This window comes from Cottoperca gobio, chromosome 16, assembly GCF_900634415.1.
Source record: "Cottoperca gobio chromosome 16, fCotGob3.1, whole genome shotgun sequence".
Lineage (NCBI taxonomy): Eukaryota > Metazoa > Chordata > Actinopteri > Perciformes > Bovichtidae > Cottoperca > Cottoperca gobio.
Window position 1 is genome coordinate 341,496 of NC_041370.1, and position 20,180 is coordinate 361,675.

At 41.5% G+C, this 20,180-nt stretch overlaps 1 protein-coding gene across 1 annotated transcript in view; it reads right to left on the bottom strand.

The window, feature by feature from the left end:
• Nucleotides 1–18,956, bottom strand: part of atp2c1 (ATPase secretory pathway Ca2+ transporting 1) — a 30,837-nt gene extending 11,881 nt beyond the window's left edge. The window contains exons 1-4 of the mRNA XM_029451798.1: nucleotides 18,864–18,956; nucleotides 7,981–8,085; nucleotides 7,203–7,319; nucleotides 18–107 (exon numbers count right to left, since the gene is read on the bottom strand). Coding sequence (XP_029307658.1) covers nucleotides 18–107; nucleotides 7,203–7,319; nucleotides 7,981–8,085; nucleotides 18,864–18,887 — 336 coding nt within the window. The 5' untranslated portion in view covers nucleotides 18,888–18,956. The remainder of the gene's footprint in view (nucleotides 1–17; nucleotides 108–7,202; nucleotides 7,320–7,980; nucleotides 8,086–18,863) is intronic.
• Nucleotides 18,957–20,180: the final 1,224 nt, after the last annotated feature.

Here is a 20,180-nt window from a genome sequence, read left to right on the forward strand (position 1 = left end):
GTTGTAGTGCAACGTACCACAGTGATGCTGATGGCGTCATCGAACTGCCGCATGAGCACGCTGATAACGGCCGACGCCAACAGCAACAGGATGAGAGGATCTTTGAACTGCAGAGAGGAAGAACGAGAGACAAGTTAGCATCAAAACACTGGACCAAGAAATCCATGTTCAACGACTTCAGTGTGTGTGTGTGTGTGTTCTTATACGTCTGTCTGTGTGGGGACTATTCAGTTTTACTTGACATCAAGGTCATTTCAGATATTTGGAAAGGGAGGACATTTTGGGAAATGAGGAAGAGGACATCTTGGGGACACTGGGCAGATTGAAGACATTTATAGAAAATGGGAACAGTTGTAAAAAACATGGCTATCTTAGGACGTTGGGGACATTTCTGTGGAGAGGACTTTGGGTAAAGAGGACATTTGAGGATATATTTGTAAAGTGAGGACATTTTGGAAAGATAAGGGATAATTTAAGATATGTGTGGAAAATTCCATTTTCTTTAATTAAATGAAAAGTCTAAAAACTTTTGTAGAAAGTCAGAACATTTTTGTCTGGATCCTCACAAGCCTGTTTAAGGTTTATTTATATATATATAAATATATTAATATACATTAATATATATATATATATTAATATTAATATACATATTAATATATATATATTAATATATATATATATTATATATATATAATATTATAATATATTTATATATATTATATATATATTAATATTAATATAATATTATAATATTATATTATATATATAATGTATATATATATATATATATATATATATATATTAATATTAATATATATATATATAAATTAATATATATATAAATTAATATATATATATATATAAATTAATATATATATAGTCAATGTCTATGATGGTCCCCACAAAGACACAAGTACAAGCGCGTGTGTTTTCCATCAGGATGAAACAAGTGTCAGTGAGAAAGTGGCGCTCGCCCAGTGAAGCGGGTCAACGGTTCCAGCTCTATTTTTAGCTCCAGCTGAAATGACCCGGTTTCCACGTCAACGCCATGAACGATTGAACGCAGCAGAAACTTTAACTCTTCAGCGTTTAATCCTCAGACCTGGAGAAGTTTGTGGATACGGTCGTATTGCTCACACACTCCAGAGGGTTCTCTCCTAAACGGGAATATTTCTGCAAACTGAAGCGTTCAAAATATGTTTTTTTAAATCACTACTTTGCAGTTTTCTAATGTTTGTAGTCTGTTTATATTTCAGTTTGGTATATTATAGTAGTGTTTCCCCTACCATTGTCTTGGCAGGGCGCTGCGCCCTGTCAGCGGAGCCCAGCGCTCTGCCTGAAATTCAAGGTGTTTTTTTCTTTTTTCAAATAAAAATAAATAAATATATTTTCATTATTCACAACTCACATCGACAGGTCTCTTTTATTAAATAAACACTTCTGCTATTGATCTAATTTATGTGCACGTTTCAGTTTGTACTGTCTACTTTCACATTCTCTCCTTCGCTCCGTTTTGCGAAGGGCGGGGCTTCGCAGCTGACACACACACGTGCACACACACTTACAGAGCGGAAGAAAGGAGACGGGAGAACTAAATAGAAACAATCTCCCCGCACCACGCACACGCACGCAATCACGTGCACGATGAGCGCCCCTCCAAAGGGAAACACTGTATAGTGTATGCTGTATGTTCTATAGATACTCTACAGATATATCTCTCTGGTGTTGATGTGTATAGCTTTATATATTTACAATAAAGTAAATGTGTTTCTAGATCCATCTTTCTTTAGGAGGCGTGTCTTTAGGATGTGTGTCTTTAGGATGTGTGTCTTTAGGATGTGTGTCTTTAGGATGTGTGTCTTAAGAGGCGTGTCTTTAGGATGTGTGTCTTTAGGATGTGTGTCTTTAGGAGGCGTGTCTTAAGAGGCGTGTCTTTAGGATGTGTGTCTTTAGGAGGCGTGTCTTAAGAGGCGTGTCTTTAGGATGTGTGTCTTTAGGATGTGTGTCTTAGGATGTGTGTCTTAAGAGGCTTGTCTTTAGGATGTGTGTCTTAGGATGTGTGTCTTTAGGATGTGTGTCTTAAGAGGCGTGTCTTTAGGATGTGTGTCTTAGGATGTGTGTCTTTAGGATGTGTGTCTTAAGAGGCGTGTCTTTAGGATGTGTGTCTTAGGAGGCGTGTCTTTAGGATGTGTGTCTTAGGAGGCGTGTCTTTAGGATGTGTGTCTTAGGAGGCGTGTCTTTAGGATGTGTGTCTTAGGATGTGTGTCTTTAGGATGTGTGTCTTAGGATGTGTGTCTTTAGGATGTGTGTCTTTAGGATGTGTGTCTTTAGGATGTGTGTCTTAAGAGGCGTGTCTTTAGGAGGCGTGTCTTAGGATGTGTGTCTTTGGAGGCGTGTCTTTAGGATGTGTGTCTTTGGAGGCGTGTCTTTAGGATGTGTGTCTTAAGAGGCGTGTCTTAGGATGTGTGTCTTTGGAGGCGTGTCTTTAGGATGTGTGTCTTAAGAGGCATGTCTTTAGGATGTGTGTCTTAGGATGTGTGTCTTTAGGATGTGTGTCTTTAGGATGTGTGTCTTAAGAGGCGTGTCTTAGGATGTGTGTCTTTGGAGGCGTGTCTTTAGGATGTGTGTCTTAAGAGGCGTGTCTTTAGGATGTGTGTCTTTGGAGGCGTGTCTTTAGGATGTGTGTCTTAAGAGGCGTGTCTTTAGGAGGCGTGTCTTAGGATGTGTGTCTTTGGAGGCGTGTCTTTAGGATGTGTGTCTTTGGAGGCGTGTCTTTAGGATGTGTGTCTTAAGAGGCATGTCTTTAGGATGTGTGTCTTAGGATGTGTGTCTTTAGGATGTGTGTCTTTAGGATGTGTGTCTTAAGAGGCGTGTCTTAGGATGTGTGTCTTTGGAGGCGTGTCTTTAGGATGTGTGTCTTTAGGATGTGTGTCTTTAGGATGTGTGTCTTTAGGATGTGTGTCTTTAGGAGGCGTGTCTTTAGGATGTGTGTCTTTAGGATGTGTGTCTTAAGAGGCGTGTCTTAGGATGTGTGTCTTTAGGATGTGTGTCTTTAGGAGGCGTGTCTTTAGGATGTGTGTCTTAGGATGTGTGTCTTTAGGATGTGTGTCTTAGGATGTGTGTCTTTAGGATGTGTGTCTTTAGGATGTGTGTCTTAAGAGGCGTGTCTTTAGGAGGCGTGTCTTAGGATGTGTGTCTTTGGAGGCGTGTCTTTAGGATGTGTGTCTTTGGAGGCGTGTCTTTAGGATGTGTGTCTTAAGAGGCGTGTCTTTAGGATGTGTGTCTTAGGATGTGTGTCTTTAGGATGTGTGTCTTTAGGATGTGTGTCTTAAGAGGCGTGTCTTAGGATGTGTGTCTTTGGAGGCGTGTCTTTAGGATGTGTGTCTTTGGAGGCGTGTCTTTAGGATGTGTGTCTTAAGAGGCGTGTCTTTAGGATGTGTGTCTTAGGATGTGTGTCTTAGGATGTGTGTCTTTAGGATGTGTGTCTTTAGGATGTGTGTCTTTAGGATGTGTGTCTTTAGGATGTGTGTCTTAAGAGGCGTGTCTTTAGGAGGCGTGTCTTAGGATGTGTGTCTTTGGAGGCGTGTCTTTAGGATGTGTGTCTTTGGAGGCGTGTCTTTAGGATGTGTGTCTTAAGAGGCATGTCTTTAGGATGTGTGTCTTAGGATGTGTGTCTTTAGGATGTGTGTCTTTAGGATGTGTGTCTTAAGAGGCGTGTCTTAGGATGTGTGTCTTTGGAGGCGTGTCTTTAGGATGTGTGTCTTTGGAGGCGTGTCTTTAGGATGTGTGTCTTAAGAGGCGTGTCTTTAGGATGTGTGTCTTAGGATGTGTGTCTTTAGGATGTGTGTCTTTAGGATGTGTGTCTTTAGTATGTGTGTCTTTGGAGGCGTGTCTTTAGGATGTGTGTCTTTGGAGGCGTGTCTTTAGGATGTGTGTCTTTGGAGGCGTGTCTTTAGGATGTGTGTCTTTAGGATGTGTGTCTTTAGGATGTGTGTCTTTGGAGGCGTGTCTTTAGGATGTGTGTCTTTGGAGGCGTGTCTTTAGGATGTGTGTCTTTAGGATGTGTGTCTTTGGAGGCGTGTCTTTAGGATGTGTGTCTTTAGGATGTGTGTCTTTGGAGGCGTGTCTTAGGATGTGTGTCTTTAGGATGTGTCTTTGGAGGCGTGTCTTTAGGAGGCGTGTCTTTAGGATGTGTGTCTTTAGGATGCGTGTCTTAGGAGGCGTGTCTTTGGGATGTGTGTCTTTAGGATGTGTGTCTTTAGGATGTGTGTCTTTGGAGGCGTGTCTTTAGGATGTGTGTCTTTGGAGGATTGTCTTTAGGATGTGTGTCTTTGGAGACGTGTCTTTAGGATGTGTGTCTTTAGGATGTGTGTCTTTAGGATGTGTGTCTTTAGGATGTGTGTCTTTGGAGGCGTGTCTTTGGAGGCGTGTCTTTAGGATGTGTGTCTTTAGGATGTGTGTCTTTGGAGGCGTGTCTTTGGAGGCGTGTCTTTAGGATGTGTGTCTTTGGAGGCGTGTCTTAGGATGTGTGTCTTTAGGATGTGTGTCTTTGGAGGCGTGTCTTAGGATGTGTGTCTTTAGGATGTGTGTCTTTGGAGGCGTGTCTTTAGGAGGCGTGTCTTTAGGATGCGTGTCTTAGGAGGCGTGTCTTAGGAGGCGTGTCTTTGGGATGTGTGTCTTTAGGATGTGTGTCTTTAGGATGTGTGTCTTTGGAGACGTGTCTTTAGGATGTGTGTCTTTAGGATGTGTGTCTTTGGAGGCGTGTCTTTAGGAGGCGTGTCTTTAGGATGTGTGTCTTTAGGATGCGTGTCTTAGGAGGCGTGTCTTTGGGATGTGTGTCTTTAGGATGTGTGTCTTTAGGATGTGTGTCTTTAGGATGTGTGTCTTTGGAGGCGTGTCTTTAGGATGTGTGTCTTTGGAGGCGTGTCTTTAGGATGTGTGTCTTTGGAGACGTGTCTTTAGGATGTGTGTCTTTAGGATGTGTGTCTTTGGAGACGTGTCTTTAGGATGTGTGTCTTTAGGATGTGTGTCTTTGGAGACGTGTCTTTAGGATGTGTGTCTTAAGGATGTGTGTCTTTGGAGGCGTGTCTTTGGAGGCGTGTCTTTAGGATGTGTGTCTTTGGAGGCGTGTCTTTGGAGGCGTGTCTTTAGGATGTGTGTCTTTGGAGGCGTGTCTTAGGATGTGTGTCTTTAGGATGTGTGTCTTTGGAGGCGTGTCTTTGGAGGCGTGTCTTTAGGAGGCGTGTCTTTAGAGGCGTGTCTTTGGAGGCGTGTCTTTAGGAGGCGTGTCTTTAGGATGTGTGTCTTTAGGATGCGTGTCTTAGGAGGCGTGTCTTTGGGATGTGTGTCTTTAGGATGTGTGTCTTTAGGATGTGTGTCTTTAGGATGTGTGTCTTTGGAGGCGTGTCTTTGGAGGCGTGTCTTTAGGATGTGTGTCTTTAGGATGTGTGTCTTTAGTATGTGTGTCTTTAGGATGTGTGTCTTTGGAGGCGTGTCTTTAGGATGTGTGTCTTTGGAGGCGTGTCTTTGGAGACGTGTCTTTAGGATGTGTGTCTTTAGGATGTGTGTCTTTAGGATGTGTGTCTTTGGAGGCGTGTCTTTGGAGGCGTGTCTTTAGGATGTGTGTCTTTGGAGGCGTGTCTTTAGGATGTGTGTCTTTGGAGGCGTGTCTTAGGATGTGTGTCTTTAGGATGTGTGTCTTTAGGATGTGTGTCTTTGGAGGCGTGTCTTTAGGAGGCGTGTCTTTAGGATGTGTGTCTTTGGAGGCGTGTCTTTAGGAGGCGTGTCTTTAGGATGCGTGTCTTAGGAGGCGTGTCTTTGGGATGTGTGTCTTTAGGATGTGTGTCTTTAGGATGTGTGTCTTTAGGATGTGTGTCTTTAGGAGGCGTGTCTTAGGAGGCGTGTCTTTAGGATGTGTGTCTTTAGGATGTGTGTCTTTGGAGGCGTGTCTTTGGAGGCGTGTCTTTAGGATGTGTGTCTTTAGGATGTGTGTCTTTAGGATGTGTGTCTTTAGGATGTGTGTCTTTAGGAGGCGTGTCTTTAGGATGTGTGTCTTTAGGAAGTGTGTCTTTGGAGGCGTGTCTTTGGAGGCGTGTTTTAGGATGTGTGTCTTTAGGATGTGTGTCTTTAGGAGGCGTGTCTTTAGGATGTGTGTCTTTGGAGGCGTGTCTTTGGAGGCGTGTCTTTAGGATGTGTGTCTTTAGGATGTGTGTCTTTAGGATGTGTGTCTTTAGGATGTGTGTCTTTGGAGGCGTGTCTTTGGAGGCGTGTCTTTAGGATGTGTGTCTTTAGGATGTGTGTCTTTAGGAGGCGTGTCTTTAGGATGTGTGTCTTTAGGATGTGTGTCTTTAGGATGTGTGTCTTTAGGATGCGTGTCTTTGGAGACCCTCTTAAAGTGTATATGAGTAAATAGTATTTTATATAATATATTAGTATTAAATAGTAACAGTTTAAACTTCACTAAATTAATTTCAAAGCTTCATTTTAATATTTTAATTGAGACACTTTTTGTTTCAGGAAAACAAAAATCAAACGCGGTTTAGCGTTTAATGTCGCTTCATTTGATTTATTATTATTTATTTATATAACTTAAAGATGTTCAGTCGTCTCTTCTGATTCATTTACAGGATTATCTCAACTCGCTTTGTGCAGCAGCTGTGATGACGTCCACATGCTGTTGGGCTTTCACAAAGATAACCATCACTCATTAAATACAAATCTGAAGATATGAAATATAGTTTCCCGTCTGCGTTGCTGTGACAGAACAATGACACGGAGCAGCACGACGAGCCTCGACACATTTAGACATCAAGACGAGATACAAATAGCACGTCGCCATTCAGCTGCTGGACGTGTGAAGCTTCCTCACACGATAACGTGGACCGTCGGCTCAGCCAACGAGGACAAACTGACGGCCGAGCAGTTCACCGCAGAACGGTTTCCAAACGTATCGCGAGTGAAAGATGGTTTCATCCGGAAAACAAAGTATAAAACTGGACGTGAATCAGACATTAGTGTACTAATGTGAGGAAGGTCACAGAGTGCAGCGATGAGGACAATATTACACGCAACTTCTACAACTCACCAACGTTTTGAGGAACTTTCAAGATTTCTCACGTTTTTTTATCAGCAAATTGTGCATAAAAAGGTGTGTGTGGTTCCAGTGGGGAGGAAACAGACACACACGACTCTCCACACGTTACCTGCGAGATGTATTTCCTCCATAGCGGCTCCTCTTCACTGATGTCGAACTCATTCCAGCCGTGGTACGCTCTGCGCCGGCTCACCTCCTCCTCGATCAGACCCAGCTGCAGGTCGGCCTGTCGACACATAATGTTCTGAAGGTTATGTACTGAGGAGCCTCCTCTGCATGCAACGCACATGTTGATTAAACAAGTCACGTAAAATACTGACGTGAGTCTTTCAGTCCGAGGTGCGTTCTGGTAACTTTTTAGTTTGATCCGAACCAAAATTACCGCCGAACACCTGGACCTCGTCAGGACGAGGAGGTCTGGGTCCGAAACTGAACCACCGGTTAGTTTATAGTTAGAATTATTTTGGATGGTTCGGACTTTCGGACCAATTACAGGAAGATCTGGCAGCTCAGAGTCAGAACCGGAGACCAAACTGTCCTTTTGTTTATAAAAGACTCAACATTAAAGCTTCCGCCCAATCAGAGCCCGTCTACAAACCAATCGACGTCGAGCATCGGATGTGATGTACGGTCGGACCCTTAAAGTCTCTGATTAGCTTCATGAACCAGCACGTTACTACAGTTCTGAAGGTGTGCCGGTGTCTTCTGTGAGGAGACTGTGGGCTCATGATGAACCTTCTGCTCTCACATGGTTCACTAAAACACTAAAGAGTTCACTTTGACTTTCGTCTTTGTTTCTTCAACAAATTGTAAAGGGTCAAGTAAAAGATATACTTTACGTAACATTGGACCCTGAAACTTAACACTTCACAGTTCGGACAGCGTACCTGCAGGACACACACTACTTCGTTGACGGGGAGTTCGCTGGCTTTTCTGGAGGTTAGTACCGGGACCATCGTCTCATCTTCACTGAATTGTTGTCTCTCGGAAAGCTGCAAGAAAACACACAGAACAAGAAGATCAGCTGAAGCAGAGAACACACACAGGAAACAGGTTCTTCAGGGAGCTGGAGGACATTTCTCCGTGGAGGAGGTCGGCACACACACACACACACACACACACACACACACACACACACACACACACACACACACACACACACACTGCAGGTTATGTTGGTTATTGGTATCGTGCGTCAGCCTTTTATCACTGTTTACACAAGTTTAAGAGATTTTCTGGTTTCGTTATAAGAATGTTTCTGAAGCTTCTACGCATCTTAAAAACATCGGCTGCTAACAAGCGTCTGAATGAGACGTCATCACGCTGACATTAGCCTCCGTTAGCTTAGCGGTGAAGTCATGTGACCTGCTGGAGCTCCTTTAGAGCCGAACGTTCGCTTCTCACTTCTGCAGATTGTGTTTACGCTTCAACAATCAAAGTGTTTTAATCTGTGCAGATTCTCCTGCTCAACACGAGTAAACATCAGAAACGTTTGTTTGCCACAGATTATGTCCTGATATAATCCAGAATCAAATGGAAACATCCCGAACCAGAGAGATGCTCCCTTCAGGGTCCAGCACAGAAACACGTCATCCTGCAGCTCTGCATTACAATCATCCTAAAGGGAATATGAACCACGTTGCATCACAATCCATCCCGTAGCTGTTGAGGAATCTGTGTCTGACTGACATTCATAAAGTCCACTACGGACAGAACTCGTGGATCTGCGACAGCGTCGAGCATGCCGGAGACACAGCGCGCTGCCAGTCATGTGACGTCACACCTGCTGCCAGCAACACCTTCCTCACAGACTGACATCAAACTTCCTCCACACTGTTGTGTTTGTGTTTACAACGAGTCAACATGAAACATAATCCAGCTCTGCCTTCAGACATCACAGTAATCCCTGGAGCAGGGCTTTAGAACACCAGCAGTCACTAAGCCTACCTGAAAATCACAGTTCACACTAATCGCTCCTGAACACATCTCCAGTGTGCTCTGAGTTGGTTCAGTTGTGTTGAAGACGGCCCGTGTCCCGTCCTGCTGGAGGAGAACCGAGGATCCTGAGAGCGGCTGCTGACTGGTTGATAAAGATCGTTGTGTCAAACTTCATGTACAGCATGTGGAGAACGTTCTGCACATTTTACATTTCACAATACAAACGTTTACAGACTCAAAGTTACACTCGCTGGTAGACTTTGCAGTTTCCAGCAGCGCTGACTGCAACACGCCGGCGTTAATAAAAGGATTTAATAATCTTGGCGGGATAATATCCAGATGGGATAATTCTCCTCCCTAATTGTTTATGCACTAAACACCCGATTACCTTCTTTTGTCTTCCGACTTTGCACAATGAGATCGGATCAGTGGAGATGAACGTTAACGGGCGAGAGGCGTTAAAGCAAAGAGATCAGGTGACACCGACATGAGAAGGCTGCTCGTCACAGCTGTGAACACCATCATCGTGTGAGAAGAATGACCATTTCCTTCCAGCGAGCAGAAGAGGAGCAAAGACTTGAGCTGAGAGGAAGGAGGCCGACGGAGACATCAAAAGACTCACAACACTTTGTTACAGTTCTTCTCCTTCTTAGAGGTAACTGTCATACTTTACTAATTGTACTTTGAGGAGTTACTGCAGATACACCGATGACAGGTTTCCTATTTCTGAGAAGAATACTGTCAAATAAAGTTCAGTTCAAAGGTCAGAAACACACAAAGTGTCCATCGGCTGAGACAACACGTCATCACGTCACATTCAACTAAACAGGCCGCTAAAGGGACAGCGGGATGTGCATCTCCTCGCCTCATTGAAACACTAAGAGAGAAATATAAAGTGTCAGGCTTTTATCTCAGGGCTGTGAATCCGGAGCGTTAACAAGAGATCCTGCTTCAGGACAGAGGACCTGAGGACGTCCTCCAGCGGTGCACTGAAGTGGTTCTACATTTGAAAACGTTACATCACCTCATTGCAATAATGTAAACACACAAAGGGACATTTATTCATGAGCCTCCTGCACAAATAAACACTTCTTCTTAATTCTCAGGGACTTTAACAATAAGTTAAATGAGTGTTATGTCCGGGGAACGTGCAGTGAGACTCTTCACTCTGCACAAAACAAACAGTAACCATAAACTTCCCAAACAAGGAAGTTAAACAAAGCCGCCCACATGAGCTCACAAACGTATCATTTAAATACATGATACAAACATGTGAAACTGGTATTGTACCGACAGCTTTGCCTTGTGCAGTTCAGTCGCTGAACCTCACTCCTCTTGGAGAAAAAACACTTTTAAGCTCTTAACCCGGCCGCCTGCTGAGCCGTGAGAGGAACCTCGTGTCCTGTGGCTCCATGAACTCCAGCTATTTCTCATCTACTTTCTAGATTTCCACAGATCGAGTCTGACGGAGAGAAAACTACGAGCAGAACTGACCGACGCACAGAAACAAGCGGCTGAAGATCTTTTTAAATGTCACAACCTGTAAAAGATTCATTCCAGAATAATAAAAGTGCAGCAGAAACAAACACCTCTCTCCAGAGAAGTACGTTTAATAATCACTTCACTCAGGTGTTCATGTTTCTTTAGTGGAAGTGTTTAATAATCACTTCACTCAGGTGTTCATGTTTCTTTAGTGGAAGTGTTTAATAATCACTTCACTCAGGTGTTCATGTTTCTTTAGTAGAAGTGTTTAATAATCACTTCACTCAGGTGTTCATGTTTCTTTAGTAGGAAGTGTTTAATAATCACTTCACTCAGGTGTTCATGTTTCTTTAGTGAAGTGTTTAATAATCACTTCACTCAGGTGTTCATGTTTCTTTAGTGGAAGTGTTTAATAATCACTTCACTCAGGTGTTCATGTTTCTTTAGTAGAAGTGTTTAATAATCACTTCACTCAGGTGTTCATGTTTCTTTAGTAGACGTGTTTAATAATCACTTCACTCAGGTGTTCATGTTTCTTTAGTAGACGTGTTTAATAATCACTTCACTCAGGTGTTCATGTTTCTTTAGTGGAAGTGTTTAATAATCACTTCACTCAGGTGTTCATGTTTCTTTAGTGGAAGTGTTTAATAATCACTTCACTCAGGTGTTCATGTTTCTTTAGTAGAAGTGTTTAATAATCACTTCACTCAGGTGTTCATGTTTCTTTAGTAGAAGTGTTAATAATCACTTCACTCAGGTGTTCATGTTTCTTTAGTAGAAGTGTTTAATAATCACTTCACTCAGGTGTTCATGTTTCTTTAGTGGAAGTGTTTAATAATCACTTCACTCAGGTGTTCATGTTTCTTTAGTAGACGTGTTTAATAATCACTTCACTCAGGTGTTCATGTTTCTTTAGTAGGAAGTGTTTAATAATCACTTCACTCAGGTGTTCATGTTTCTTTAGTAGAAGTGTTTAATAATCACTTCACTCAGGTGTTCATGTTTCTTTAGTGGAAGTGTTTAATAATCACTTCACTCAGGTGTTCATGTTTCTTTAGTAGAAGTGTTTAATAATCACTTCACTCAGGTGTTCATGTTTCTTTAGTAGAAGTGTTTAATAATCACTTCACTCAGGTGTTCATGTTTCTTTAGTAGACGTGTTTAATAATCACTTCACTCAGGTGTTCATGTTTCTTTAGTAGAAGTGTTTAATAATCACTTCACTCAGGTGTTCATGTTTCTTTAGTAGAAGTGTTTAATAATCACTTCACTCAGGTGTTCATGTTTCTTTAGTAGAAGTGTTTAATAATCACTTCACTCAGGTGTTCATGTTTCTTTAGTGGAAGTGTTTAATAATCACTTCACTCAGGTGTTCATGTTTCTTTAGTAGACATGTTTAATAATCACTTCACTCAGGTGTTCATGTTTCTTTAGTAGAAGTGTTTAATAATCACTTCACTCAGGTGTTCATGTTTCTTTAGTAGACGTGTTTAATAATCACTTCACTCAGGTGTTCATGTTTCTTTAGTAGAAGTGTTTAATAATCACTTCACTCAGGTGTTCATGTTTCTTTAGTGGAAGTGTTTAATAATCACTTCACTCAGGTGTTCATGTTTCTTTAGTAGAAGTGTTTAATAATCACTTCACTCAGGTGTTCATGTTTCTTTAGTAGACGTGTTTAATAATCACTTCACTCAGGTGTTCATGTTTCTTTAGTAGAAGTGTTTAATAATCACTTCACTCAGGTGTTCATGTTTCTTTAGTGGAAGTGTTTAATAATCACTTCACTCAGGTGTTCATGTTTCTTTAGTGGAAGTGTTTAATAATCACTTCACTCAGGTGTTCATGTTTCTTTAGTAGACGTGTTTAATAATCACTTCACTCAGGTGTTCATGTTTCTTTAGTGGAAGTGTTTAATAATCACTTCACTCAGGTGTTCATGTTTCTTTAGTGGAAGTGTTTAATAATCACTTCACTCAGGTGTTCATGTTTCTTTAGTGGAAGTGTTTAATAATCACTTCACTCAGGTGTTCATGTTTCTTTAGTAGAAGTGTTTAATAATCACTTCACTCAGGTGTTCATGTTTCTTTAGTAGAAGTGTTTAATAATCACTTCACTCAGGTGTTCATGTTTCTTTAGTGGAAGTGTTTAATAATCACTTCACTCAGGTGTTCATGTTTCTTTAGTGGAAGTGTTTAATAATCACTTCACTCAGGTGTTCATGTTTCTTTAGTAGACGTGTTTAATAATCACTTCACTCAGGTGTTCATGTTTCTTTAGTAGAAGTGTTTAATAATCACTTCACTCAGGTGTTCATGTTTCTTTAGTGGAAGTGTTTAATAATCACTTCACTCAGGTGTTCATGTTTCTTTAGTAGAAGTGTTTAATAATCACTTCACTCAGGTGTTCATGTTTCTTTAGTGGAAGTGTTTAATAATCACTTCACTCAGGTGTTCATGTTTCTTTAGTAGAAGTGTTTAATAATCACTTCACTCAGGTGTTCATGTTTCTTTAGTGGAAGTGTTTAATAATCACTTCACTCAGGTGTTCATGTTTCTTTAGTGGAAGTGTTTAATAATCACTTCACTCAGGTGTTCACGTGTCTTTAGTGGAAGTGTTTAATAATCACTTCACTCAGGTGTTCATGTTTCTTTAGTGGAAGTGTTTAATAATCACTTCACTCAGGTGTTCATGTTTCTTTAGTGGAAGTGTTTAATAATCACTTCACTCAGGTGTTCATGTTTCTTTAGTAGAAGTGTTACGAGTGAATCATCAGCAGGTTTAATAATCCCCTCACTCAGGGTACATCCTGTTCATCCGGCCTCCTCTTCCTCCACCACAAACACAATAAGCCGAACAACCACTCAGTAAGCATTAGACTCAATTAGCCTGAGCTACAACACAGGAAGTCGTCTCCACATAAAGAAGCGTCTGTGTTCACACTGCTGCTCACGTCCACTTCACAAAGTGTCCTCGGTGGAGCTTTGTGAGGAGGTGAGAGGCTGAGAGGATTGTTCCTGATTAAGAGTTCAAAAAGGAGGATCTTCCTGCTCCACACCTCCACCTGAGGGATGCAGGTCTGCCCCCTACAGCACGGGAGGACACCTGCATGTCACCATTATCCAGATAATAATCACAATATGCTTCATATTAAATACTGTTTTTCTTCGATCATCTGAAATGGCGGCTCACTAACTGGACAGCGAGGTAGAAAAACTACGACAATGAAATGTCATATATATAAAAGATGATCTGATTTATGCAAAGTGTTGTTTTGGCTGCTTGATCCTTTAAATATCTTAACACGGCTTTAAACGCTGCTCACGGTGTCACCAGACAGGAACCGTCTTCAATGAGGTCAATCACAATCCTGTATCATTAAATACAATTAATTAATTAAATAATATATAAACATTGTGCGAGTCATTTCTTTCCAACATGTGATTCCTGTATTTTATTTTATTTATTTATTTTTAATCGTGCTATATTTTTATATTATATTCACGATTACCCCGGTAATGGAAATTCACCCCCATCAACTTCGTCTGCCTCTCAGCGTAACCTGTTTGGGATGTTTTTATGATTATCAGACATTTTCAAAGTGTTTTTGTCAACTTTCTGAAATGAAAGAGGAGCAAAACCTGCAGGAACTGTAAAGTACACACGAGTGATATGTTGCTTTGCACCGACTGAAGTCAGGCTGGTGTTTATTTATCAACCTTCAAACCTGGAACACTTTATAGAATTATTCTCAGGAAACAAAGAACTTGGTTTTTTGCTGTTTTGATGCAAATAAAGAAGAAAATCAGTTTTAAACCTTTTATTAATCGTATTTACAGAACAATGTATGTATTGTGATAAATATTACATATAGCGTGAAGTATCAGTGTATTTATCTATATTTAGTAAAGATGATCCTAAACGTGAGACACTGTACCCAACATTATCAAATCTGTATTTCTATAAAACTAAATAGTTCAGATGTTAAACTCCACACGCTGAAATAATTAGTACATTTATCATTTTTGAAGTACAAACACACACACACACACACACACACACACACACACACACACACACACACACACACACACACACACACTTAAAAGTGGAATAATATAAAATAAATAAATATGACGATGAAAAAACTAAATAAATCCTTAAATAAAAGAAGCAATAAATATGAACGACGCCTCATTCATTTGAATTTAACAGATAAAAAAAAAAGAGCTGGGAAATAAATGTGGAATTAGAACGCAGCATGGCGAGTGTAAAACAGAAAGCTGGATGCAGAATGTCACTTTCCAGGAGAAATGGACGAACGATTATTTCTTTGAGGAAGTTAAAGGCCAGTGAGTCGAGTTTGTGCGGACGCGCTTGCGGTGAAACACGAGACATCTCAAACTGCACGAGCTGAGAGGACGAGTGTTTGGATAAAGTTAACGCTCTTCGTGGAGTTCGGCCCAACAAGCAGCTCCTGCAGAGCGGAACATACAAACATGGAGAGATAGAGAGGTAGACCCCCCCACCAAGAACACACTGTTCCACCACTGCTGTGCAGTTATCACTGCCATGTGCAATACTCACTTTATTTATATCACTTGTACTTATATTATTATTCTATTTAATTATTGTGTTCTGCCTTTTTACTTCATGTTCTTCTGCTGTGACGAGATAAATGTCCCCGCTGTGGGACTAATAAAGGATTTATAATAAAACAAAGATACAGGATACAAAAGTTGCTTCTTGCATTTAGCATAAAGAAAAGTGAAATGAACGAGCGTCTTAAAGACAACGTGCAGAAGTTATGACTTCAAGAATTAGTACGGCCCTCGAAGGATGTTTAAAAAGAAAATGGCCCTAGACATGAAAAAGGTCCCCCCCCTGCTTTATAGGGAGTCATACAGTTCATCAGCACATGCCACAAAACAGAAACTGCACAGAGTAGTTGGGAGCACATAAATCATAGTAATGAAAGTGATGTGATGAAGAGAAAGCTGCTCCTGCAGGCGTTGTGATAATACATCTCAGATCTTAAACATGCAGGTAAGAGGTTACAATCCTCGTGTTTCATAGAGCTGATGTGAGAGGACTTCCTGAGCTATATTCATCGTGTTCTCCAAACCTTTTTATCTTGAATTAAAACAAACCCCATTACAGATTATAGATGTCTACAAGCAGCGACTGAGTCACCGTTTAAAAGCCAGAAGCATTTTGCAAAACACAAATAGCTCTTCTGTAAATCACAGATCTACGCTGTGAACTCAGACCGGAAGAGACTTTCAATAGATATCCAAATGATATTTAAACTACAGAAAGATTCATTTTCAGTTGGAACATTTGAAAACTATCTGAAGTTGTGGTTGAAGTGGATCGAAACGAATACAGAGAGAACTTAAAAACAGACGTTACAATGGAAGTAAAGGAACAGAAGTGCAGCTGATGAGCTTCAGCTGGTTCAGAGTTCACAGCCTGGTATCAAGTGAAGCGATGCTTTGAGCTGCACGCGCTCATGTTTCCATCTTTATAATAGAAGCTGTGCTGAGGCTGACGACGTCATCACTTCCAAGTATTGGACACATTACAGTGTTGCATGGTGCGAGATCAAACGTCCGGAGTATTCAACACTCTGGAGCTCAGAGAGTTCCTCTCACGATGACTCCACTCATTTCACTACATGCAAAATGTACACAAAGCAACAGATGGACAAAAACAAACGTCTCCACCTCACGGAGGTGAACATGAGCAACAGAGCAGGATGTGAACTTCAGTGACTGCCGCAGTGTTTGTGCAGCAGCTGCAGCGTCAATGATAATCATTTAACCACAATAACTTCAGAAACTAAAGAAGTTATTTGTGTTTCAGGGTCGGCTGCAAGTAACACGTTGATTATTATTAGAAATCGAGCAAACATTTCATCCTGATACATCTGCATGTTTTCCTGCTATCTAACCCTAATGAATGATGAGTTTGTTGAGCGTTAAGCAGTTTGCAGCGGGTTCAGAGGAAGAGGAAGGGTCCGGCAGGCGTGCAGGGAGCACTGAGGGTGTTAGCGGTGTTAGCGGACGTATACACGCTGCCAACGGGCTGCGGAGGACGACGCTCATCGGTGTGACCCCGACAACGTTTAATGGAGCGAAGCAGCTGAGTGTGAACGACGCTGAGAAACTGAGAGGATGCTGCTCTCGACAAACAAGTTGTCATGACACACACCCGTCGGCAGGTACACGGCAAGAACAAACACACCACCGGCTCTCAGGATCAACGTTACACCAGGGTTTTAAACATGTGACTCTAGCCAGTGTGTGTGTGTGTGTGTGTGTGTGTGTGTGTGTGTGTGTGTGTGTGTGTGTGTGTGTGTGTGTGTGTGTGTGTGTGTGTGTGTGTACATTTATATGTATGTGTGTGTGTACATTTATATGTGTGTATGTGTGTATGTATGTATGTATGTATGTATGTATCTATATGTGTGTGTATACACACACACACACACACACACACACACACACACACACACACACACACACACACAGCCATCTTGACTTGTGAAGAGCCTCCACCGTCGGTGTGGTAAAGAGGCGCCGTCACACTCACCAGAGGGGACGCAGCTGGGTGGTCCGTCAGGCTGAGACGTGACCCCCGACATACAAACAGATAATAAAGCTCTAGAAATATGAATGAATGTATGAATCCAAAGTGTTTACTTCCTGCAGGGAGAGGAGAGCCATGTTCTCTGCAGAACATTCACCTTCGCCCTTCCTCACTCACTGTTTCCAGTCACCACTCCCATCTGACTTCCTCATAATGTAATCAGTGAATCACAAAGGAATCAATACATCGATGATTACATCTCCGGGAACATCTGACTCTCTGGAGAAGACATGTGGAGAAATAATGTCCACGTTTCAAGGCTTCAGTCTGAACATCAGGTTATAGTGACATAGTGATCACAGGGACACCAGACAAACACGTAAGATCCCTTTCAACCTTTGCACCTCGTATAAAAGCCATAATTAAAATGAACCAGAAGGGCACATGGCGAGCGCAGACCTCCGCCAACCAAGGCCGAAGCTCTTTCAGGCTCTGCTCTCCAAAGGAAGAGAACGTGTGAACTGGCCTCGTGATCCTGCTGACACACAAACTGAGAACAACCTCTTTGGCGGATGTAATAAAGAACATCCCTACCATCTCTACGTACACGTGTATCAGGGCGATGTTCACCGGTACAGATTCAACCACCGTCGCTATTCTGCAAGAGATCCCGAGATCTGTCAAACACGTGTCACACGGTGACGTGCTCACGGCACACACTGCTGAAACACTTGTTCTCAGGAACCTCAACTCTTCTATTCTGCATTTCTAGTTTTACTGGTTTGAAACTTTTTGTTTTCAACTCAAGTGTCTCGTGTGATGCAAATAATAAAATGTAAAGAAGTACAGTTTGGTTGTTTTAGACCATTTCTTAATTTACCGTACCGTGATATACAATGAGATACACCGACTTGTGTTAGGAAACACCTTTAAACTTCTCTTTGTAACGTGGAGTCTGAAGAGGAGCTTAACTAACCTGCTGCTTCAGGCTGCTTCAGTCTTTCTGTATTTAAATATGCACTTCCTGCTGTCCCGTTATTATCATATCTGTGCACACACAGCTTGAGCAGAGAATGAGTTCTGCTCCCACACTGGGTTCAGGTGGTGCCCGGACGGCCCGCCTGTTGTTGGGGGGTTATTGTTGTTGGGGGGTTATTGTGCAGCGGACACTGAAACAGGGAGCGTGCTCAGCTTCACTTTATTCAACTGTTGCTCTTTACAGTCAGTCTGGTCGAACCATGAACAAATCTCTCATACGCGCACGCGCGCACACACACACGCACACGCACACACACACACACACACACACACACACACACACACACACACACACACACCTTGTTAGCCACGGTTAGCTAACATGCTACAACCGCTGCCGGCTAGCTAACAGGTTCGATGAGACACAACAAGGACGAGCAGCGGGAGACACCGAGACCGAGCCTGGACGTCGTAACTCGGGCTGACAACCACAACAAACCCCGCTGACTCGTCCACCGACATGTCAACAAACAGCAACGTCCAGTCACGAGCTAACATTAGCGAGCCCACGGTGACAGCAGCAGGCTAACAGCGGATCACAGAGCTCCACTCCGGGAGGTGAACTAAACAAACAAACCTGCCGCCTGGCTCACACCGCGGCGGGGCTGCGAGCTCCAGACTGTCGGGGTTAATAATGTTTGTGTCGTGAGCAGAAATCTGGATTCTGTCTTTTAATCAGTCGCTATTTGTGAAAGGAAAAGTCAGTAATTGTTAAACTTACCAACAGCTCCCGTTTCTTCAGCATCTTCCGTGAAATCCCACCGCGGAGCGATTTCTTCTGACAGAACAGAGTCCACCATGTCAGTGAACCGCTCCACGCTTCCGGAGACACTTTCACAATAAGAGCCGTTTGTTTACGTAGAGGTGTTCCGGAAATAGTCCGTTCTTTTCAAAATCATCATCTTCAAGGCTAAAGAAGTACATTTCAAAATGTACCCGTTAAATGACTTCTTACATCAAAGGTTAAACGTTTGTTTTAGGTTTTCTTTTGTAAATTGTCTTTCTTTATGAATGTCTCTGTACCTTAATGTGCTGCAAATTAAATTATACTAACAAATATAGTGCCAGAGATGTATGGCAGGTAGTAAAAAGTGTGCCAACCCACCTCAATCTCCCAAACTTCATTGATCCTGAGCTAAATGTAGGCATCCAGTCGCTTATATGATACAAAACACAGATACACACAGGAATACACCAGAACTACTGCAGAGAGCTTTTACTATAATAGAGTATGTTCTGATGGAGGTAATGCAAATGTAAGGTAATTAAAAGTAATTAAAAAGTAAACAGTAGACTGTCCAAGAATAATAATTACTATGTATAATATAAAATACAGGTTGAAGAACCTATATGAACAAATACAAAGTCAAATTGTGCAGAGGTTAGAAGGAGAAACAGGAGAAGAAGATTTATTTATTTATTTTACAATTAAAAAGACACATGTTATATTCAAGAGAATAAAGTTCACAACAATAAAAACAGCTGAGTGAGTGACAACAGTAATAAACAAAAAGGAAATTACAAGACAAACAATAATAATAATAATAATAATAACGAAATTTAAAAAAACAGAAGTAATAAATCAGGGTTAAAAGATAAGGACTCAGCTATAAAACAAATGTTTTAATGTACACAATTGTTTAAAATGAGGTGATTTGTGATTAAAGTCATGTTGTGCATTAGTGCACAATGTAACGAAAAAAGAAGAGTAAAAAAACGAAGAATGTGCTCGAGCTATGAGAACAAAACAATAACGTTTTAAATGACTATTTCAAAGCTTTTAATTTGAATGCCAAACCGTCACACTTCCTGTTATGTTACGTTCACTTGATGGCGACTCTCGCGCGCTGTTGGTGCCAGAAAGTTCCTTTCGCTACAAACACAGATCGTATCTGAAGAACAGGATGAATTACTCAGTGATGGAGAACGTGACAAAATAACAAAAACATTAATACAGAATTGTATCATCATACTTAAATGTATTACTACTCTACTATGCATTATTTCAAAAAATATTACACCCACAAAGCTTTTAGAA